We start from the raw sequence: 23,801 nt of genomic DNA, 5'->3' as shown, positions 1-23,801 counted from the left end.
GTTATTGAAAAAATGTTATATGTAGCTAGGTGGACCTGATCACTCCAATTTATTGTAGCACATTATTTTTTCTATGTATTTTCCGTCCGTTTGGATGTGTCGCGGTTGTAATTGTGATTAATGCCAATTAAATATTTACTCGCGCATACTTTTGTTGTTTAAATCTTTTTTGTATGCGGTTCCTGCCTACTTAAGGGGTGTCCTCTAGCCCCCGTGCGGCAGAAGCCTGTTTGGTTACAAGGCTAGACGCAAACGGCAGGCAAAGGGAATTGGTTTTCCCCTAGCCAAGCGCCACGCAGACTAGATGGCTGCAAAGTCGACTTAAAAAATTACAAGCATTGGTTTGCTTGAGGAACTCAAAGCATGAAAACATTGGATTGTTTTTAGTTGCGTTGCTTACCATACAGCTATAGTGCACCTCTAGTACATGACAAAGCGACAACGCAGTAGCTTTCGAGTCTAAGTTATTAAAGGGTAATTGTTAAAATATTGGTTTATTTTACGCAGTACTACCCGCATACGCATGAGTTTTGGTTAACTATGCGCATGGGCATGCGGTTCACATTTTGTTTTGATTCGCGATATATAAACAAATAAACACACTACGCATGCATATTAGGAATATATATACATCAAATTAAGTTGTTACATAAGAGGTAATTGTTTGTAACGCCTGCCCAACACGGGACTTAGGGCTGCAAAAATACAAATACCTGCCTAAGCATAGGACTTACGGCGCAATCCAACACTAATAATCCTCCTTTAAAAACCCATCGATCGACATGTTCGGGTCCGCAGCGAATGCGTTGATTAGGGGGATAGGGATGGACTTGATGGCTTCTTCCGCCTCCATTAACGCTGCAGCCGTTCCCTCTTTTAGCTTCTTTTGAACGATGTCGGGGAACGGCGGTGTTAGACCGCAAGCTTGGATTACCTCCTGCACAGCCTTGTTGATTTCATGGTCCCTGACCGCATCAACGTAGGCATTGAACTTGTCGGACACAGGCTCTGAGTCCATCACCTTTTGCGCAATGGTAGGGAGTGCGGTGCGCAGCTTCGCTAGATCCGCCTCTGCCAGCTCGCTGTTGGTTACCGCGTCATCCCTTTCCCTCGTAACTTTCTCAAGCTCCGACCGCAAACGTTCTGCATCCCCCTTCGCCTGCTCAACCGCACCAACCAGCTCACGGCTCTTTTTTCTTTCCTCAATCAGCGCGGCTTTGGTTTCATTCGCGGTCGACTCAACCGCCTTACGCGCCTCCTCAGCAGCATCCCTATCCTTCTTGACCTGATCTACACCCGCCTGCAGTAGTCCTAGCTCTACCTCTTTGCACAAAGCTAGCTGGTATATGCTGGAAGAGCGGCGGGCCTGATCCGCAAACATGCCGAAAAATACAAGGCCGTTTTGAATGAAGGCATTGTGCGCCTGGTTAAACGGTAGAGCGGCCAGTTGCTCGCGGAATTCGTCCGGAAAGATTTGCTGCAGGAACGCAGACTGCTCTGCGGCATTTTCCGCGGAAGACTGTGTGAGTTGGCTGAGGTTGGCAACGCGGAAGCTACCTTGCGGAGGAGTTGGTGTGGAATCGGAATCCACGTGTATTGTCTTATCCTTTGATGTGGCGGTAGCTTGGAGATCTGGGTTGACCTGCGGGGTGGACGGCTGCGTCTCCTCCACATGCTCTGCATATCAGTAAACAGTTATAACGTGAACTTTAGTATGCGGTAAAGGCGCAAGGAATGAACGCTTACCAGTAATGGGGGGAAGTAGTTCTGCGGAGCGTGGCTCGATTGGAACAAAGTTATCATTCCGCATGTCCTCCCTTTGTTTGGGAGTCATCTTCTTCTTCTTCTGCTGAACCGCAGAGGTCTCAGCGGCTTTGCGTTTGTTTCCAGATGCCGCCGGCGATTGCTCCACGTTTTCGCTAGCTTTCTCCTGCTCTAGCTGTACTTTCACATCTTGCTTGCGGAAGGAGATTCCCGCAATCTCTTCCGCAGTCAGCACCTTCTTCATCCTCATTTCTACAAAGATACACACATGCGTTAGATAATATACATATAAAAATAGTTTAGTACGCGATTATACTATTCCTACCCTTTCCATCCGGTCCGACTATGGCTGGGCGCACATCCTCCCATGGCCAGTGTGTGGATATCTTCCTTAGCCGCAGCATTACGTTCCCATATGATCGATGCACTAGCTGTGCGTTTGCACACTCAGCTAATAGTTTCCTTTCATCCTCGTCCAGGGCGGGGGTCTTGTTTACATCCTTCTCCACCTTCTCGAACCATATCAGCATTTGCGGGAAGTTCGCACTCACCACAGTTTGGTCGACGAAAAAGAATGTTTCTTTCCAATTCCCCGCATTCGATTTTGGGGTCTTGGTGAAGTTTTGACGAGCGAAGAAGGTGAACCACGATTTGTGGTGGTGGGCTAGTCGGTATAAATGGCAAAACACCTTCACCAGGGGCACTTTCTTGAGTGCAACGCACCACATCTCGAACAAGACTATTTTTCCTATAGCGTAAGGGTGTAACTGACCTAATCCGACCTTAAAGTGATCTAGCACGCCCAGGAAGAAATCAGTGGGAGGAACCCTAAAGTTGCCATGCTTAAAAGCATGTTCGTAAATCGCCACCTTCTTCTTCGGTGGCTCGTGGGCTCGCTGATTGGACAAAGGGGGCACCGGATTGTACTTGGCTAAGGGAGGATACTGTTTCACTAAGTAATCTATGCGCTTCTGCTCTATAACAGACTCTACGCTATCTACATACGTCTCGTTAGATTTAGTCATTTTCCAGGAGTAATCGGATGAATACTAACCTTTAAATGGTGGCCGAAATGTTCGATTTTTGATCGGAATTCAAATTGGCAGCGTAACGAGGAAGCTTGAAGCAGGAAAGTGGAAATGAGTTGCAAAATGGGGTATTTATAGGGAAGATTGGATGGAGTAGTGTGATCGTGGCTGTACACGTGTTACGCAATCGACGGCCAGCACTTTTTTATGCGCGTGGATGCCAGTTGGGTATGATTACATGAACGCGCGTGGTTGGCACGCGCCTGACACATTGCCACTTTATGTCATGTCCACCGAATGGGCTTCTGCGATCGTGACAGGCATTTAATGGCATCGAGGCGCACGCGGAATATTAAATGCTAGCCGTTTTCTTGTTTTTTCTTTCGCTTAATAGTTTGATATCATACGCCTCGCGCCATATAACATCAAACTGGGGGGACATAATGATACCGCCACCCGCAGGCGCACCTCAAGAGTATGCGGACAATCACTATTGTGCGTATGCGTGTTCTTGTATGCGGTATGCGGTGTGCGAATGCCTTTGTTCCCGGTACGGTGGTTGCTTAGCTGTCAAGTAAATATCTTTTCCATAATTATATCCGTGATTCGGGGGAGTCAGTTATGGATGAGATTATCATGATCTGGGACGGTTCTAGAATTAGGGTTTGCCTATAAATACAAACCCTAATCATCGTTTACCGGACACAGCACATTACGTAACCATCGCATACGATACACATTACGTAAAACAGCATCATTCAACATCTTTTCAAGGTTAACAGGTTAGTCTTTTGTAAGCTAGTATCTACGACCTTATTTGGGGCCTTCTGATCAGCGACCGCTATCGAAGGTGGACTTAATCACTTGGCCACCCCGCCGACATCATCATGTCGGCCAGGGTTATTCACGGTAGCCGGACCGGAGAGCCACGTTCTAAGATCCTTAAACCCCTCCTTATGTATTGAGCAGGCATATTAAACCCCACGGTTAAAATATGCATGATCATGTGGGGATATTTGATAGTGCACCAAATGAACATATATTTAGTATCAATATCCTTCCAATATGTAAAGTTTTTAGTTGTAATTATTCTATTTTTAAGTTGTAATCGTTTAAATAAATAAGTGCGAAGACAAAAGGCGAAAACGAAGATTTGAAGATGCAAACGTCCAAAAAGCTCAAATGTACAATATACAATCCAAGTGGTTCAAATTATTGATGAGAAACGTCTAAAAATGACAAGAGTACAAGTTGCGGAACGCAAAGTACAAGATATTAAATTATACGAAAGGACGTTCGAAAATCCGGAACTGGGACCAGAGTCAACTATCAACGCCCGACGCAACGGACCAAAAATTACAAGTCTACTATGCACAAGAATATAATATAATATATATATATATAATTATATAAATTATATATATATATTATATATATTTATATATTATGTCGACAAAGAAGAAAACAAGCAAATGTGGCTGGATCCAGCTGGCCATGCGATCGCATGGCCTGGAAGCACAAATCTCATGCGATCGCATGGCCTACTTTTTCTGGCCACATTCCTATAAATTGCAAGTTTGGGCAACGAATTTATACACACAAAAATATATATTACTCCCTCTGTTTAGTATAATATATATATAATATATATATATATATATAATATAGGTTAGTTTTATATTAGATTAGTTTTGGGTTATGCAAAGGTTATTTTACGGGTTTTAAAGTCGGAGCTCTGTCCGTGTAACACTACGCGATAAATAATCAATGTAAGCTATGTTCTCCTTTTTAAATTAATGTCTCGTATTTAAGTTATTATTATGCTTATTTAAGACGAAGTAATCATGATGTTGGGCTAAAAATATTAAAATTGGGTAATTGGGCTTTGTACCATAATTGGGGTTTGGACAAAAGAACGACACTTGTGGAAATTAGACTATGGGCTATTAATGGGCTTTATATTTGTTTAACTAAATGATAGTTTGTTAATTTAATATGAAGATTTACAATTGGACGTACCTATAAATAACCACATACACTCGATCGGACACGATGGGCGGGATATTTATATGTACGAATAATCGTTCATTTAACCGGACACGGGAATGGATTAATAGTCTATGGAATTATTAAAACAGGGGTGAAATTATGTACAAGGAAACTTGGCGTAATTGTTAACAAAGTATTAAACCTTGGTTTACACGCAGTCGATATCCTGGTGTAATTATTAAACAAAGTATTAAAACCTTGTTACAGTTTAAGTCCCCAATTAGTTGGAATATTTGACTTCAGATATAAGGATAATTTGACGAGGACACTCGCACTTTATATTTATGACTGATGGACTGTTATGGACAAAAACCAGACGGGCATATTAAATAATCCAGGACAAAGAACAATTAACCCATGGGAATAAACTAAAAATCAACACGTCAAACATCATGATTACGGAAGTTTAAATAAGCATAATTCCTTTATTTTCATATTTAATTGCACTTTTAATTATCGTACTTTTTAATTATCGCAATTTTATTTATCGCAATTTCATTATCGTTATTTACTTTACGCTTTAAATTAAGTTGTATTTATTTTTAATATTTTACATTAGGTTTTAACTGCGACTAAAGTTTTAAAATCGACAAACCGGTCATTAAACGGTAAACCCCCTTTTTTTTATTATTATATATAAAAATATATATTTTGTACAAATATAGTTGTTTAAAATATAGTGTAAAATAAGTCGTCTCCCTGTGGAACGAACCGGACTTACTAAAAACTATACTACTCTACGATTAGGTACACTGCCTATAGTGTTGTAGCAAGGTTTAAGTATATCCATTTTGTAAATAAATAATTAAAACTTGTGTAATATTTCGTCGTATTTCGTATTTAAATTAATACTATTTCGTACACCCCGCTGCACACATCAGATATATTATTAAACGTTAAGTTAGTTACCGAGTGCCCACGATTGAGCATATACTTAAACATACTGATTTGGATTACTGTTTTGAAACGCTTGTAGCACTGAAATCTCGTGGCCTACCTTACATTACTGTTATACTTAAACTATAGCTCACCAACCTTTGTGTTGACGTTTTTAAGCATGTTTTTCTCAGGTGCTTAAGGTTTGCTTGCTTCCGCTGTATTAGTCATGCTTTGTAGACACCCGCTGCACTTATTAGAGATGTCACCGCATGAAACGTTATTTTGCATTCAAACATGATACTTTTGAAACGATGTATTTGTAACGACCTAGGGGTCACGTACTATTACTTATGATTGCTATTCCTAGAAGCATACTTTTGGGTTGTTAAACATTTGATGTTGGTTAAGCCATCACTTTTATTATGAATGCAAACTCTTTTTGAAATCGCATATAGTACTTAACCTTGTAATGATCCTGTTGTTGATGGTCCGTACATGTTGATTTAGTACGGGGCGTCACATTTGGTATCAGAGCATTGGTTATAGGGAATTAGGTTGCATTAGTGAGTCTAAGACCGACCCAAGTAGGATTCACTAATAGGACTAATCTACAACTTGCTAGTTTACTTGTTTTCGCTAAACTTACTGCATACTGCTGCTTGCTTTTACTACTATATATCGTATGCTGCTACTTGTTTACGCTAATGATATTACCTACTTTCGATTGCATGCTACTGTGTTACATTACTGCATGCCACTATCTGCCTTTAGCATGTTACCTCGGTATGATACTGTTACTATTGCCATGCTACGTGCTGCTGTAAATGACCTAGGCTGCTGTAGTTGTTATGCCTGATTACGCTCTTGCTACCTGTCCACTATCCGCTATACCGACTTGGAGAACTTATCCTTACCAGTTCAGATGTTTTCCTGAACTACTTTCCCACTCGTCTAACCCTAAGAACTAGTAGTGTAATACACCTGTTACTACTGTTCCACCGTTCCAGAGATCGAAACATTACTTCACGCAATTTAGAAGATTGTTCAGTTGACACATACACTGTACGCTTTCATGACCGTCACTTAACTCTTTCATTCTTCACGACTGCTCAACGATCTAACGACACTTCTGCACTTAGGTCCCTACCACTCCTAGACATTGGAGAAGTCGGGAAGGCACTCCCTTTAATGAGGTCATAGTGTCTTCTACTAATACTCAGCCATACCCAAGGACTTACGAGTCGCCTCGAGACATATCGTATCACTACTTGCTACACGTACAACCCGACGCGAGACCCGGAATGAATATCTAGAAGGAACCTAACAACGTTACCTGAATCCGAACCTTTGAAGAAACTTCGGGACACTTAGGCATTAATACATGACCTACGGAACCTACGCACCCACATCGAGAAACTATGAGATTAGTTATGTCGATTCCGTTTTGAGATGGCATAGATAAAGCACCGTTAGATGAAATTGTGTATAATTGGAAGTGATCACGTTACATTGACCATATGAAATGATATTGGAATGAACGTACGATTTAGTACAATATAATGACGCCAGGCCAGCGTGATTATATTGAAGTAAATCATGCAGAAGTTCCAATGTTACTACATGAGGAATATGGGGTGATCCAGGGAAAATTTTGGCAGGGATCATTTGAGCATACACATTGTAGCCTGTTAAAGGTAGGGAAAGAATAACCACACAGCCCAGATACTGTACAAGAAGGGCCTTGATTGTAAAATTGATAACCCAAAAATTTGTTATAGATACCGACACCCTGGTCATTTAAGGAAAAAGTTCTCAAATAGGAAAAACCTTGTACTGACTTGCGGTTGAGCAATCGTTATCTCAGTTATGGAAACTCGCATGGATCCTGATTTCAGTTAGGGTACGTTTCATCACAACGTTTTACTATCTCAAGGTTGTTTAATACCGGAGCGATAGAAACCTTATATCTAAGAACCTTAGTGTCATGACTAATAAGCCAATAACAACTATGAGGGTTAAGTATTCTATAGGACAAGCAAATGGTAAGCAGAGAAAGATAGAGAAATAATTTAAGGTAGTACTTCAAGATTAACAGGTGGGTCATTTGGAGATGACCTCATATTAACCAAACTTGGAAGTTTTAATGTAGTAGTTGAAAGGGATTAGTTACCTACACGCAGACATATGTTATTTGAGAAGATTGATAAAATTTTCACGGCAGTATAATAAGATTGGATGGAATGAACCTTAGGATTAACCTAACACCCATCAATAAGGGAAATTGGATGCAATAGTTGGGATGAACTATAAGAATAACCTAATATTCATCAAGTTAGGAAGCTTTGATGAAATAGTTGGAACAAACTGACTTTCAAGGATGAAAGCGAAGGATGTTGATAGTGAGAAAATTTTTAGTATACCGCACGAGAATGGCAAGCCAAAAGCCACCTGGGTTACTTCAACAAACCGAAAGCCCACAATGGAAGTGGGAAGGAATAACAATGGATTTCATCACGAAGCTACTGAAAACGATAGACAGTTAGGACATCATCCGGGTTATTATTGACCATCTCACAAAAACTGCTCACTTTCTAGCCATGGAAGAAATCGATACAATGGACAAACTTGCACAACGATACTTAAAGGAAATTGTATTCCGCCACTTCAGCAATTCAAATTCTGTATTGAAGATTTCCCAAGAATCTCATTTGATACTCATTCTTACGCAACTCTAAGTCCTAACTTATTACGAGGAATTTCTTATTCGATGATAACTACACCATCATCCTTCTTACCTCGATATTAGTCGTACTAGTTCGAAATTTTTTTTCCTAAAATCAATGAGTGGTTAACTCTCAACCTCATACACTCCCATTCGTAACTCACTTATAAGCAACAACTTCACACTTAAGCATTTTTGGTCAAAAGACTTATGCCCTACTAATAGTCATCAATCACATATAAATTCAATGGTTTTTATTACCTCAAATATCACTCGAAATTTTCAAAAGTCTTTTACTCGATTCTCATCAATCTTTTCCAACTGGTAACCTCCGAAATATGAAAATTTTGTTTGCCAAAATTTTACACACATTATTTTTACTGTGCTATCCTCTCAGAGCTTTATAAAAATAAATTTATTTTGTTTGCCATTCATGCAAATTTTTGAAATCGTACCCGTTATATAAAATAGAGTAAATGATTACTTATTTTTGACAAATACATATAAAACTTTACTTTCACTTTTACAAATCAAATCCTTCATTCAACGGATATTATACTTTGAACGGTACGTGTTGTACTTAACCCTAATTTACCAAGAACTTCGTTTATTCTCTTACATTGTCACCATAAACAGTCTCTATAAAACTTTCGTTGCTTATTATATAAAACTTTTCGTGTTATTCGTATCCAAGTCATCATAAAGGCCTTATAACCGTCGAAATCGAGAGATTCATTGTGTATGTGTTGAAGACACTTCTGCCACGTCGTTCAGAGCCTTTGGATTGCGTTACCCCAAGGATCTTATTTGCCATGTCTGTTGAGACAATGCCCTTTCTTACATAACTCTAAGTTCTGACTCATTCCAAGGGATTTTCATTTAGTGGTATTAACACCATCATCATTCCGACTTTAATACTAGTCATAACCTGTTTGGCACTTTGCAAATTCAAGAAGCAATTAACTTCCCATCCTCGTGCTCTATCCTTCGTACCTCACTTTTAGCAATGGCTTCGCACGTATATATATATATATTTTTGGCCCAAAGACTTGTGTCCAGATAATTACCAAAACTACATTTATGTCATTAGTCTTCATTACCTAGTAACTGGTCACCCGATGATTCAAAGCTTTTCCACTCAATCTTTTCCAACTCGTAACCCTTAAAATATGAAAAACTATGTTTATCAAGAATTTTACACGTTGTTTAATTGTGCAATCCTCACAAGATTTACAGACAATGAAAGTACTAAAAACTTATCTGTCACTTATACGATTTATAAAATCATATATGTATAAATTTATACTTACTTATTTTGATAATAAGTTATATCTTCAAATTATTTAAAAAACGCTCCTTTACCGAGTTATTCAACTTAAGTCAAATAGTTTTGTGCAAAATGGTACACGTTGTACCTACTTCTAAATTTACTAGGAACTTCGTTCCGTTTACGTTATCACAACAAACGTTTAAAGGTATTGTTTTTTTTCAAAAAAAAAAAAAAAAACTCCCTTAGTTGATTTTATTAAAGGTTTTCGTATTAGACTACACCATGTATGGATCACACTTTTTCTCGCCCTCTGTTAGAGATGAAACTTACTATTAAGATCTTTGTTAAAAACTCTTGAGCCACTTTGGATGGCGGTTTTATAAAATTTGTTAGAAAATTTTTGCACCCATAAAATGTTCTTTTTAAAGCTAGACATGACAAGAACGCGGGCCGATAAATCAGTTTTCTGAGGTACACTCATTGGTCATCCTATTGTAGGAAAGGTACTAGGTGGGTTACTGTTCTCAATACTTCACGGCAAATCACAACCCCCTCGTAAACCTCATCTCTATGAATCAGTATGTTGAGACACAAGAATCAATTTTGGAGATTCTTTTCACTCGGAGTAAACCATTCGTTAGGACCAAGGGTTCACGTATCTTCTCATCCGCACATCCCCTTAAGTACACGGATAAATTCAAAACGAACCACTCGAAGAGTTCACCCACGTTCAATACCACACCTTTCGTGCGACTTTCTTTCGGAAATGTAATATAAGATACTTTGAGAACCTATGAATCTTGTTATCCCGTGGGAGGGGACTGCTTAAAACATTTACGACACTGAAGTGGATACCCTATATGTTCCTTCCTTCATTGGTTGCAACTGTATGATTGCTCTAGTTAACGTTAACCCTAACTTCAACATGTAACTGAAAGGATGAAGTTACATTGCGGAACTGTGTTTTCATTTCATCCAAGGATAGGTTCACCTGCAGTATGGTAAACTAGGTGATATCCCTCATTGTTCGTTCAGACCGTTCTGAAGACACTATGAATAATTATGGCTTGCCAGTCCGATTGATCACTTTTAGCTAAATTTCAATTCACTTGTTCAAATGAAACATTCTTAAATATTGGGTTCCTTATGCCTATGATCTCCTTTCGAAATCAAGGGGGTTAGTAAAATCCGTGGCTAACACTATCCAGACATCAAATCGCATGGTTGTGATCACCATGTTTTCCATTATACCTGTCAGCTTTGTATCACGACATAAACGCTCGATGTTTTAGATGAGCTTAGAAATATTCAGGATGCATTTCACGCATCCAGCTTACTGAAGGTGCCTGTAAGGCTAAACACACCATCTTTCCTTTTGTGGATATATATTCAGATGACATACTCCTGTTAATCAAAAAAGAAATCAATTTGTTGATCTCTTAGGACAAGAGGTTTAATTAACGGCATATACCTATTCTCACTTTCATACGCCGAAGTACCTTTCAAGGTAGATAACTTACTTCTGAGCCCACGAGCCTCATGGAACTTTGATACGCCCTTCTTATCCGAAAACGGTACCTTTGTTTGGTCACTCCTTAAAATTTCGGGACGAAATTTTCTTTAACAGGTGGGTAATGTAACGACCCTGACTTTACCATCTTTAATTAATAATGGTTATTATTAATACTTGTGATTTAACGAATGTATGTTATTACATTTACTTGTTACCATGATTAACCATACATGACTTTTGAATGCCCGAAACGTCTTTGTGACACACGAAACTTTCACGAATAATATTTTTAGATATTATTTGCATTCATGATTGATTTTATTAATCATTTTAATATACTAAGGTTATTAGTTAATTACTTGGGCTTTAATTGGATTAACTTGTGAGTTACTTAAACTTGGGCTTTCATTAGTGTTATTGGACTTTAGAAGCCCACCCTACTTCTTTAGTGGACTCATTAGCCCATACTTACATGTAAGTAATCTATTTGAACTTAACTAGTTAGTTAAAGACTTAAGGAATCTAGTCACACCATAATCCCCATGAAACTACCTCTTGTAACCAACTTTTTAATGCTTTACATACAAGAACCTTGTGGACATTTCTTTCCCTCTTGATTCCCCTCCAACCTTCGGCCATCCCTTGGAATAAGGGAGTTCAAATTTTTTTTTTTTTGACTACTTGTTCACTAGCATTCATTTGCAATCTCTCATTCCAAAAACACACACTTAATTCCTCTCAACTTTTCTCTCCTTTTCTCTCTAAATTGTAAGTAGCAAGAACTTCTTTTTTTTTCTTCCTTTTCTTTGGCCAAAACCGTGGCCTAACAACACTCTCTTATCATCATCATTGTTTGTTTTAATCACTTGTTCTTGGTTGTTGTTTAGTTACATGTATTTGTTAGTTAGTTACTTACTAGTTTTCAAGAATCAAACTTGTTAGTTTGTTCTTCATTTATCTTGTATTTACAAGAACACACAAGAACATAAACTTTCTAGTTTATGTTCTACACTTAATATGTTAAAAGATTTTAAGTTCATGGTTGTAGAATCATTACTTGTAAGTCATGTTTGTAAACTTAAAGTTTACATTCTTAAAGATCAAACTTTGGTTTGAATCTTTAAAGTATGAACAACCCATGAACTAGTTACTTGTTTACTTAGCTTGTTTCTTTATATTATGCACTTTAATTTCATGTTTGTTGGTTTTAATGGTCAAGTGTTACAAGTTAACTTTGATCTCATACTTTCTTGAACTAAAATTAACTTTAAAAGTTCAAGGACATGTAAGTAAGCTTTCTTTAATTATAACTTGGTACACTTATGTTAGATCTAGACTTTTGGGTCTAGGATCTTCAAGATCTAACTAAGAGCTATGTTCTACAACTTAAGATCTTGATTTTATAAGTTTACTTTCAAGTTTGTAACTTATTATTAGTTTTAAAGTTCATGTATGTGTTAGAACTAAGACCTTGATGTAACTTCGGTTCATCAAACTTCATACAACTCTTAAGTGAGTTGTGCTACATGTCTTAGACCTACACTTGTGTCATAATAGTCAAAACTTGGTTAATATTACTTTTATAGTTCATGTATGTGTTAAATCTAAGACTTTGATGTAACTTTGGTTCATCAAAACACTTGCAGCACTTAATTGAGTTGTGCTACTTATCTTGGACTTACACTTGGGTTGTGATGGTCAAAACTTGGTAAAGATGATGTAAACACATCAACGAGTTGTACACTTGAAGCTATATGCATTAAGGATGAGAACCGTGATAAGCATCGAGTACCAAGAAACCCCGGAACCTACAGTTTTACTGTCTCTAGGTCTGATAAGTATGATCTGGGCTACTGTAATTATGATTTTCAGATATCTCTGTTCGAGTAGATAACTTTTCATATAGGACTCGTCTTAATCCGAGTTACGGTTTAGGATTTATGGCTCTCCGATCGTCACTATGTCCATTTAACGTTGTGCTGAAAATTCTGACCTACTCGCACTTAGACCGTCGCCACGGTCAAACGAAGATGAGTTTGATTCTGTAATTTTTACCACAACTAAAGAACTCATATACGGATCCATGGCCACTAGTCTCACCTTATTTCAGTAGGTATTGAGGCCGTAGTGACTGACCGAAGTCAGCCTTTGTTTTAAACTTCTTTCATGAACGAAACTTAATTTACACCTTTTGTTTGATGATGAATGATGACGACCTTTAAGACCTAATTTACATACTTTTAAACCTATTGAGATGATTTACTGACTTAGTACTATTTGACTTAGGTTGAGGACTTTCCGGACCTACGTACTTGCTTATTTCCCGACTCGACTTTACCGCTACTTTATCATTGTGAGTTATAGCATTCCCTTTTTACTTTAATTATTTTGGGAACTGAGAATACATGCGCATTTTACGTTTTACATACTAGGCACGAGTACTTAAACTTATATATGTGTGGGTTATACAACGGCATAAACATTCCCTTTAGCTCGGTAACGTTTAATCATTGGTTTTTGAAAATTGAACGCGAATCTTAGATATGGATCCATAGGGTTTGACATCCCCACTCGGGCTAGTCGCGCTAGCATTTAACGAGTGTTTAATACTTCATAAACATACGCACTTGCCAAGTGTACTTTCAGGGGGTGATATATTATTAAACGTTAAGTTAGTTACCGAGTGCCCACGGTTGAGCATATACTTAAACATACTGATTTGGATTACTGTTTTGAAACGCTCTTTGTAGCACTGAAATCTCGTGGCCTACCTTACATTACTGTTATACTTAAACTATAGCTCACCAACCTTTGTGTTGACGTTTTTAAGCATGTTTTTCTCAGGTGCTTAAGGTTTGCTTGCTTCCGCTGTATTAGTCATGCTTTGTATACACCCGCTGCGCTTATTAGAGATGTCACCGCATGAAACGTTATTTTGCATTCAAACATGATACTTTTGAAACGATGTATTTGTAACGACCTATGGGTCACGTACTATTACTTATGATTGCTATTCGTAGAAGCATACTTTTGGGTTGTTAAACATTTGATGTTGGTTAAGCCATCACTTTTATTATGAATGCAAACTCTTTTTGAAATCGCATATAGTACTTAACCTTGTAATGATCCTGTTGTTGATGGTCCGTACACGTTGATTTAGTACGGGGCGTCACAGAGCGGGTCTCCTTGGCGAATACCTCTCCCTAGTGAGAACTCCTTAGTGGGGGAGCCATTCACTAAGATAGAAATAGAAACGGATTTTAAACATGAACTAATCCACTTTCTCCATTTGGATCCAAATCCCATACTTTTCATAACATCCAATAGAAAATCTCAATTTATGCAATCAAAAGCCTTCTCGAAATCGACTTTAAAAAGGATACCTTTTTGCTTCTTCGACCTTAGGTAATCAACACTTTCATTTACAATTAAAGCGCTATCCAAAATAAACCTACCTTTAAGAAATGCACTTTGTTCAATGCCTACAAGAGAAGGAATATGCTTTCTTAACCTATTAGAAAGGATCTTGGCAATTATTTTATAAGAGCTACCAATCAAGCTAATGGGTCGGAAATCACTTAAACCTTGTGGGTTTGGTTTTTTTGGGATAAGTGTGACAAAGGAAGCATTACATCCCCGCGAGAATTCTCCATTACTCCAAAACCACTCGATAGCACTAATTAAGTCATCCTTTATCGAATCCCAAATTTTTTTTGTAGAAACCTAAATTAAAACCATCCGGGCCCGGGGCCTTTGAGCTTCCACAATCAAACACCGCATCTCTAATTTCTTTCTCGTCAAAAGGGACTTCAAGAATTGTTGCATCCTCATGAGATAAACACGGGTAGTTTAAATCCTCCATACTCGGTCTTACCCCATTCGGTTCCTCAAAGACACTTTTGAAGTGTCGGAAAACTTCATTTTTTATGTCGGTCGGAGAGTCATTCCAAATTCCATTGATCATCAATCCCCTAATGTTACATACATTATTATTTCTCTTGATCACCGAATAAAAAAAATTCGTATTTTCATCACCATCTAGAGTCCACTTTACCCGAGCCTTTTGTTTGAGCATGCAAGATTTGACCCTTTCCTTTTCAATCCACTTTTTTCTAGACTCCCTCCATAGTATCTTCTCACTATCACTTAAGTTGCATGTTTCGGCTTTAAGCTCCAAATTGGTAACCGTGTCTTTAAGCACCTCAATATCACCATCCAAGTTGTTGTATGATTTACTCCAATTTCGCAACGCGTTTTTCACACACTTTAGCTTATTCCTAAACACGCAATCCTTCCTATTAATATTTTGAATAGGAGTGGCCCACACATCGCTGAGATTGTTTATTGTTTCGGAGTAAATAAAATTTGACATGCTTACTGTTTTATAAGATGCATTATAAAACTATGTATGTAATAAGTTTCGATAACGTATATATCTGTGTTTTTATGACCAAAAGGCCATCGGCCTAGCGGCGGTATGGAGTGAACTCATTTAACTAAGAGGTTGTGGGTTCAAGTTCAAGAGTGGACTGAGTTTGCATTTAAAAAGAATATGTATGTGGTCTATGGTATACACTTTTGATCATTTTTACACCCTAAAACAACAACAAAATCCAATACCACATGAGTGGTGTATGGGGAGGTGAGATGTAGACAATCCTTCCCCTATCCGACAATAAAGACAAGTCATTTTTCTCCACCCAGAGTGAAACACTCTCAAGAGTAGAGAAGGTCATTCCTCTCTTTATTATGCGAATAATATAGTTCTTTCTAAAAACCAATTCACAAAAGTAAGCGTCTGAATAAGCGTGTGAAAAATTATAACAGTTTATACTTATATAAAAGAGAGTTTAAATTAGGTGACTTGTCGTTACTAAATATACTAATTACCGTAAATTATCCTGCAATCCCACTGATCAGCAGAACCCAATCACTGTCACACTGTAGCCGAATTTTTTTTTCCCCCTTCAAATGCCTTTTACTACTCACCCCATCTGCTTCTCACTCCCAGAGAAGTCTCTGGCGACTTCTACCCGTACCGCCGGCACGGTCGTCACCGTCACCATCATCCGTCGTCACCAACACCACCAAATTACCGTCACCATCATTACTAAATATACTAATCACCATAAATTATCCTGCAACCCCACTGGTCACCAGACCCCAATCACTGTTACACTGTAGCCGAAATTTTATTTTCCCCTTCAAATGCCTTTTACAACTCACCCCATCTGCTTCTCACTCCCAGAGAAGTCTCTGGCGACTTCTACCCGTACCGCCGGCACGGTCGTCACCGTCACCATCATCCGTCGTCACCAACACCACCAAACGCCGTTTTCAACGTCGCCACTATCGCAGCCGCTCCCTTCGCCCTCCTTTTCTCCCTCATAAAAAATCAACTGCAAATTCAGGGCTTCTGGGTGACCAAAAATCAATCACATGGTCTGCACTTCTGGTGATCTTCTTCCCCTAATTTCCCGAAGGTGTGGATCTGAAAATTGAAGGTCTCGAGTTGAAAATCGAAGGTGCGGATCTGCAAATTGAAACTGACCCATTCATTCATAGTTTTTAAAGGTGACCCATTAATTGTATCAACTAATCCATTAATTGCTTACATGTTCAGTTAGTTTATGTTTAAAGAAGGTGATGCTTTGTTCTTTTTTGCATTATTTCCATCCAAAGTTTGTTGTTTAAGGAAAACTTAGGGTAATATTTGTGGTAAAAGTATTTTTCTGATAATTGCAATGTTTGATGGTATTGTGATGATAAGAATTAATGGAAATTAGAATTGAGTTGCTGTTAGTGTCATCAAAGGTGATACGTGTTTTTGGTTCCTCTTTTGTTTCCATGTTGTTATGCTTCTTTAGATTATAGTATGTGTATGTTTATACTGCCGTTTGTGAATGTTTTGTTGGTCATTTTTTGGTTGATAATATAGGCTACATAATATAATATATTGATGTCATAATATATTGTGAATGTGTTGCTGTTGTTGGTCATTTTATGAATGTATTGCCGTTGTTTGATAATATATATAGGCTACATAAGTTAGTTTTCCATGTATGATTAGCTTTTGTGGTTTTCATGCATTATTTGATACCTGCTGCTTATATTGGGCGGTGGTAAGCAGCTTATCTTATTTATTTAAGTTTAATACCAACTGTTTGATTAGATGTGGAGATTTGAGTTTTATAGGTTAGAAGTGAAGTAATTAATACTTTTATAATAGGACTGTTTTGGAATTTTAATGACACTGTTTTAATTTGTACATGCATTTTTTTGGTCTAACTGTTATTTTAGGAAGTCAGGATGTTTAACTTGGAAACGAGACCACATGATAAAACGAATTAAAGAGTTGCATAAAGTTACTGTCCTTTACTCAGACTTCTAAAACTATATATTATTGTACGTAATGCAGGTTGACGATGAATGTGGAGGGTGACGATCGTCGGTTCTGCTGAATGTCTTCAGATTGTTTCGAGCAGTTTCGTTACCGTCTTAGGATATGGTAGCCACTACGCGTAGCTTGGCTCCAGTCCTTGGACATGGCAACGTCTCTGTGTGTAGACGATCGAAGTATATTTATGAAGCTACTCACATCTCCTAATAAAGATCAGCCAGGTTTTTATAATGAAGGTTTAACAAAAACAGGTTGTGATGAATATGTGGGAGTTGGGTCAAGCTATGAGAAAATGAGTCCGTATCTTGGCATGGCAACGTACAGGTTGCAGTCATGGCAATTCATAATCAGTTACTTGATTTTATACACAAATCTGGTCTTTTAGCACCTTAATAAAGGAAATGGTCTTTTAGCACCTTACTAATAAAGCTGTCTTTTAGCACCTTTAGTATGCCCACTTAATCTCTGGAACAATTTCGGCAGCTGTCTTTGGTACAAACATGTGTACTTTTTTGTGTGTTGTTATTAGTGATGGTGAATGGAAAACAAAGGCTATGATGATCATTGCTATTACCGGCTATAAAAGATTTGAGTCGTATTCTGGCAAGGCAACACCTAAGACGGCATACCATGTGTGCAACTGTGTGTGTTTGCAGCCATTACGAGTTTGTAATCTTCTTTTGTCCGAAACCAGCAACTCCATATCTGAGCCTATTGGATATTTTATCTACACAATACGTTTCAAGTGTGTGGCTAAGCATAAAAATAAAAAAGAAAGAGAGCGAAAAGAGAACTTGGGAACTGGCAGGCCCTTCTCTTTAGAGCTTTGTGTATAATCAAACCAATCTGGAAGGTATTTAGATCATTATATTATATGAAGATGATTCAACAAAAAAATTTCGACTACATTTGGGAGACAAAAAGACTTGATGGTAATATCCTTTTTTTAAACTTAGTTATAATGTTTATATGTGTCAATAGTTTCTATTGCTTAGATTTTAACAACAATTTTGCAGGTGTGATGTTGTGGTCCATTTTCTTGATTGAAGGCAGTTGGTATATAAATTTGATGAATTATAAGTATCAATTTTCTTATGTGCGTTTAATTGATATCAACTTTATCCTTATGTGTTTGTTTCTATTTTGTTTAGAAGAATCAATAATGTAGATTTGATGAGTAGTTCAGCTTCTAAAAGTAATGCAACTTATAGATTGTTTTCAATTTATAATATGCATGATTATGATTTTTGAATAACTTGCTTAACTTCTCTATTTATACATCTATATGTGTGTGATCGATCTAAATTTGAGTGTAAGGTAGATGGTTTAATTAAAGTTGTCTGTCTGATATTCAAATTGCAGGTCGATGTCCTCTTGAGCCACCAATGATGATTTGGTACTAAAGTATTAATCTGGATTTTGTGCGTTTCGGTGCAAGTAAACTAAGAGGTAAATATTTACAATTAAAGTTTGAATCTTTTAATTGTTGTATGCTAATTCAAACGCGGTTTATATAATTTAATTTGGGTAATGATGTTCTTGATTTGTTTTTCAGATTCTATGAAGTTATTCGTTGAGTTTTTGTATGAGTTTATTTGACTTTTGTTGGTCATGAAGGGATCTTATTTTCGATGCACTTTATGAGGTAAGCTGTTTGTTGGATGTTAGATTTGAAAATTCATAGGTAATTCTTTTGAGTATGATTTATGTTTAAATATGTGGGTTTGATGGAAATTGATTGTCAACTAATTGTATTAATATGTTTTGCGATTGGTCTTCGTTCATTGTGTTTCATTGTTGAATTTTATGGTTGAAAAATGGTACTGTTTTTTGTTGTCCACCTATGTCTGATGGTGAATATGCTCCTGCTTTAGTATAACACTAGAAGAAGTATTTTTTACTTTGTTAACGTGCTACATGTGTGTTCCTTACCTGAATAAAGTTCTTTTATTTAAAACAAATAGGTCATCTACTAGCACAGAACCCTGAAATATAGTAAGAACTCACTGAACAATATGTTAATTAATACATTTTTTTCATCGGCCAGATCTTCCAAGGAATGTATTGAATGGACAACAAATTCACCACTGTGCAATTCACCGGGGAGGTACGTGAGCTTTGTTGATTTCAAATGTATGTATTTAGATTTAGATTGATTAAATGAATTAGTATACAACTTTATGATTAATGTTGCAGATGTTTCGGAATTGTATCAAGACATTCGTGACTTCAGTTTTATATGTAATAGTTGTGGTCAACAATATTACCTCATGGTTACACAAACACCTACAAATATCCGCTGCTAAGCGCAGACCCTCACACTAGTTAGGTGCTTAATTATAGAATATTATGACAAGTGTTAATTCCACATGTTCATACCACAATGTAAACCTTATCCCATTAAAATTTGGAAGTCAACAAATATTAGTAAAGTCAAACGCATTTTAGGTAAAGAAAATATAAATATAATATAATTTATAAGGGGTGGTAATTGATATATTGATAGACAAAAACGGCTTGCAAGTACAAAACAAAATTATCATCAATTATGTAATGATGTGTGACGACCCGGAAATTTCCGACCAAATTTAAACTTAATTTCATATGATCTCGACACGATAAGCAAAGACTGTAATGTTAAGTCTCTAAAACTTTGGAACAGTTTACATGAATGCATTTGACCTTTGACTTTTTCCGACGATTCACGAATCTTTAATTGTAACTAGGAATGTAAATATAAATAATTATATATGTAAATAATTATATTAATATTAATAAACTATTAAGTAATTTAGTTATTATGAAAGCTAATTTTAAATAACTAAAGATTTTTATTTTGAATATATATATATAGTATATTGTATATAAATGGTTCGAACATATTTTGCCAAAGTTATCAAAATATTAAATGTATAATGTTATACTTTGTGGTTAATTGTTTAATATATATAATTAATTATCTACTTAACATTTAAAACATAATTGTATATATATAGTAGTTTATATATATATTATATATATATATATATATATATATATATATATATATATATATATATATATATATATATATATAATATAAATTTACATATGATTTCTAACCAAGATTATATTATAAAATATATATATATACACAATGTATAAACTATAAATATTCAATAAATGTTATCATATTATATATACAAGTTAAGATATAATTGTTATATTACATTCATAAACATTAATAATGATATTAATATCAGTATTATCAATATTTGTATATGTATGAAATTTAATACATTTGACTTGTCATATTATTATAATTAGTAGTAAAATTATAATTTTAGTTATTATCATGATTATTATTGTTATAAATAACTAGAAACTATTTTTTTTAAATTATTGATATTATTATTTTTTTTATTACATTTATTCTAATTAGTAGTATTTTGATATTATTATTAATATTATTATTAATATCATTATTAACATAGTTATAAATAATATCATTATTATAAATAAGAGTATGGTATTAATATGATTTTATTATTATTATTATTATTATTATTATTATTATTATTATTATTATTATTATTGTAACATCCCGCGTTTTTCCGTTAAATTTAATTTTAACACCGTCTTTTTTTTTAAAACATAATCTTTCGTATTTAAATTAATAGTTTCCGTGAGTAACGTTCATTATATTCCCGCTATTTAATTTTGACATCACCCGTTTACTCGAGCGTTTTAAAAATATTCGTTTGGTTAATTCCCGCACCCGACTACAAACATGAGGGACTTAAGTTGACAAGTGGGCAAAGTGGTGACTAGGTCAACTAGTCAACCACTTCACCTCCTCCATCCATTTCCATCCATCTCCCTCATCTCTCTTTCTCTCTAGCAAGAACACACACACACAACACCCAATTCAATCATTCATCATCTAAATTCGATTTAGGAGGCTTACAACAAAACAAATTACATATTTGGAATCCTCTCTTCATCCTCTACAATTTGATACCAACTTCATCTCGTTTGGGTAACATTTCTAAAACTCTAGATTTCTCTAAATTCGTGTTTTTGATTTGAAATGGTGTTAGTTAGTGTCTATGGCTCAAGTCTAACATGAATATATGTTTGGTTTGCTCGATTTGTTGTTTTTGGAGTAACTAGCATGAACTTGAAATGGGTTTGCTTAATCCTTGATTTTGGATGAGTTAATGTTGTTAGATTGTTAAAGTGCATGTTTTAATTGTGTTACTAGTATCACTAGCTTCGTTTTGATGCGTAGGTTGATTAAGAAAACTTCAAAAACATGAATATTGATTTTGTGATGTTTGACTAGGGTTTGATAGTTCTTGACATGAACTTTTGATGCTTGAATGCCATGGAATGTTAATTGTTAGTGATTAGTTGTAATGTATGCTTAATTACCTTCGAAACGGCATATCGTATGTGTAAATTGGATTCCCGAAACTTAAAATGCAATTGATGAACTTGAAACTTTGAAAATGGACTTTTAAACGATCACTTGACGAGAAATCGGTTATGGAAAATGTTGTTTTTGTTTGATGAAACATGTTTAGTTGTGTTCCTTGTCAAAAGAGCTTTCCAACGGTATAAGATACGCTTCCTAATTGTTTACGGTTTGAGTTTTGCGTTTGTTTGAAATTTTACCAAGCCTTGAACAAGTGAAACAGGCCAGGGACCAGGCCACGGCCATTGTCGCGCCGCGGAGCAATTTGTCGCGCCGTGGCCCAAAGGGTGATTTTAGAACATGTTTTTCAAGCTTTCTGACCTTCAACATAGGCATTTGTCGCGCCGCGGAGCAATTTGTCGCGCCGTGACAATTGCCTGTTTCATCCGAACTTCAGCAAACTTGTTTTGGCCATAACTTTTTGACCGTAACTCCGTTTTCGATGAATCAAATATCGTTGGAAACGTAATAAGATTTCCTTTCTAATGGTAAGGTTTTGAAATGTCAACTCAAACTTTATTACAATCGTTCTAACATGCTTTTATACTTGATTCTTGCATGAAACTTGACAACGTGATTCACATGCTATACTATTCGAGTCGTAACGAGCCATAGGACTAATTGAACACATTTCACCCGACCTTGTGTCGTAACCGGTTAATTGATATAACTTACTTGTTTAGGTCAAGGCTAAGCAACTTTCATGCACACGTTTACTTGTTGAAGTACTTTTATACTCGTGCACTCGAGGTGAGATCATAGTCCCACTTTTACTCTTTTTGAACTTATATTTGGGATGAGAAAACATAAACGATTCTTTTGAACTAAGTGAACACAAGAACGGGAAAACAAACATTCTACATACGAGTTTAGAACAAAAATCCTCAATTCGATTATCATTAGTTACACTTGCCGGGTGTAAGCGAGAACTTATGTTATATGGCCATATGGGTTGACAACCCTCATCTTTGACGGTTCGCTACCGTCTACGGATGAAATATGTTTTCGAGAATCAGTGTTTGTTCTAGCACTAAGTGATGGGGTATACAATGGAAGGAATGTTAAGCTTTGATAATTGGGTGCTCGTGAAACAAACTTTTGGAATGTATTACTATTATTTCATTGATGCAAATCTTGTGGTTCACTTGTACTTACTTACTTAAACCTATGATTTCACCAACGTTTTCGTTGACAGATTTCTATGTTTTTCTCAGGTCATGCACGATATGTGAAACATGCTTCCGCTTACTATTTGATACTTGCATCCGATGTCGAGTATACATGCATTTCATGGAGCGTCTTTTGACTTTACTTTAAACCGTGTCGCCTAGATTTCAATCGTACTTATAACGTTGTAACTTAACTTTTGGTTGAACAATTCTTGTAAACTTTGAAACAATCTTTATTTTGAAATGAAGGCGACATATTTTGGTCAAACGTTATCTTAAAGACTTATAATCAGGTAATGGGACCCACGTAGCCGACGCCGTCACTTGACGATTTGTCGGGGTCGCTACAGTTGGTATCAGAGCTGGTTTAACCTTAGCCGTAAAGGTAGTCACGCGCGCCGGCTGTCAGGCCGGGCACTCATACGGACTATGCTTTTTGGCGGGTTAATCGTAGAGGGGGTTCTCACAGTGTTACCTGTGACGAAGCATTGGCTCTTACCCCTTGCGATCCCTTGGAATTTGAGGGTTGGCAGTTTGGCAGAAATGCGGGC

At 36.6% G+C, this 23,801-nt stretch overlaps 2 protein-coding genes and 1 long non-coding RNA gene across 5 annotated transcripts; 1 reads left to right on the top strand and 2 right to left on the bottom strand.

Moving 5' to 3' along the window:
- Positions 1-637: 637 nt before the first annotated feature.
- Positions 638-2,294, bottom strand: LOC139901467 (uncharacterized). The gene is made up of 3 exons (XM_071884178.1): positions 2,172-2,294; positions 1,747-1,939; positions 638-1,677 (listed from the first exon to the last, which is right to left on the bottom strand). The coding sequence occupies exons 1-3, from the start codon at positions 2,292-2,294 to the stop codon at positions 749-751; spliced, it is 1,245 nt and encodes a 414-aa protein (XP_071740279.1). The 3' UTR covers positions 638-748.
- A 12,616-nt stretch (positions 2,295-14,910) lies between these two features.
- Positions 14,911-15,597, bottom strand: LOC139901466 (uncharacterized). The gene has a single exon (XM_071884177.1). It carries the CDS (start codon positions 15,595-15,597, stop codon positions 14,911-14,913), a length of 687 nt encoding a protein of 228 aa, XP_071740278.1.
- A 2,437-nt stretch (positions 15,598-18,034) lies between these two features.
- LOC139897863 (uncharacterized) lies at positions 18,035-19,957 on the top strand. 3 transcript variants are annotated; one of them, XR_011776817.1, is made up of 6 exons: positions 18,035-18,557; positions 18,642-18,681; positions 18,988-19,074; positions 19,181-19,270; positions 19,673-19,732; positions 19,822-19,957. It is a non-coding gene; the product is annotated as an uncharacterized lncRNA (long non-coding RNA). The 3 variants fall into 3 exon arrangements; XR_011776816.1 differs by having other exon boundaries at positions 18,642-19,074; XR_011776815.1 differs by having other exon boundaries at positions 18,035-19,074.
- Positions 19,958-23,801: the final 3,844 nt, after the last annotated feature.

Source organism: Rutidosis leptorrhynchoides, chromosome 3 (genome assembly GCF_046630445.1).
Source record: "Rutidosis leptorrhynchoides isolate AG116_Rl617_1_P2 chromosome 3, CSIRO_AGI_Rlap_v1, whole genome shotgun sequence".
NCBI classification, from domain to species: domain Eukaryota; kingdom Viridiplantae; phylum Streptophyta; class Magnoliopsida; order Asterales; family Asteraceae; genus Rutidosis; species Rutidosis leptorrhynchoides.
This window is presented reverse-complemented; position numbering and strand designations above follow the sequence as displayed.

What these genes read in the sequence shown, in the direction of transcription:
- LOC139901466 (XM_071884177.1), bottom strand. Translation starts at nt 15,597, where the DNA reads ATGTCAAATTTTATTTACTCCGAAACAATAAACAATCTCAGCGATGTG.
- LOC139901467 (XM_071884178.1), bottom strand. Translation starts at nt 2,294, where the DNA reads ATGCTGATATGGTTCGAGAAGGTGGAGAAGGATGTAAACAAGACCCCC. An exon ending in TGCATCGATCATATGGGAAC is followed by an intron (nt 1,940 to 2,171) that starts GTAATGCTGCGG and finishes GTGAAAGTACAG; the next exon opens with CTAGAGCAGGAGAAAGCTAG. An exon ending in ACTACTTCCCCCCATTACTG is followed by an intron (nt 1,678 to 1,746) that starts GTAAGCGTTCAT and finishes ACTGATATGCAG; the next exon opens with AGCATGTGGAGGAGACGCAG.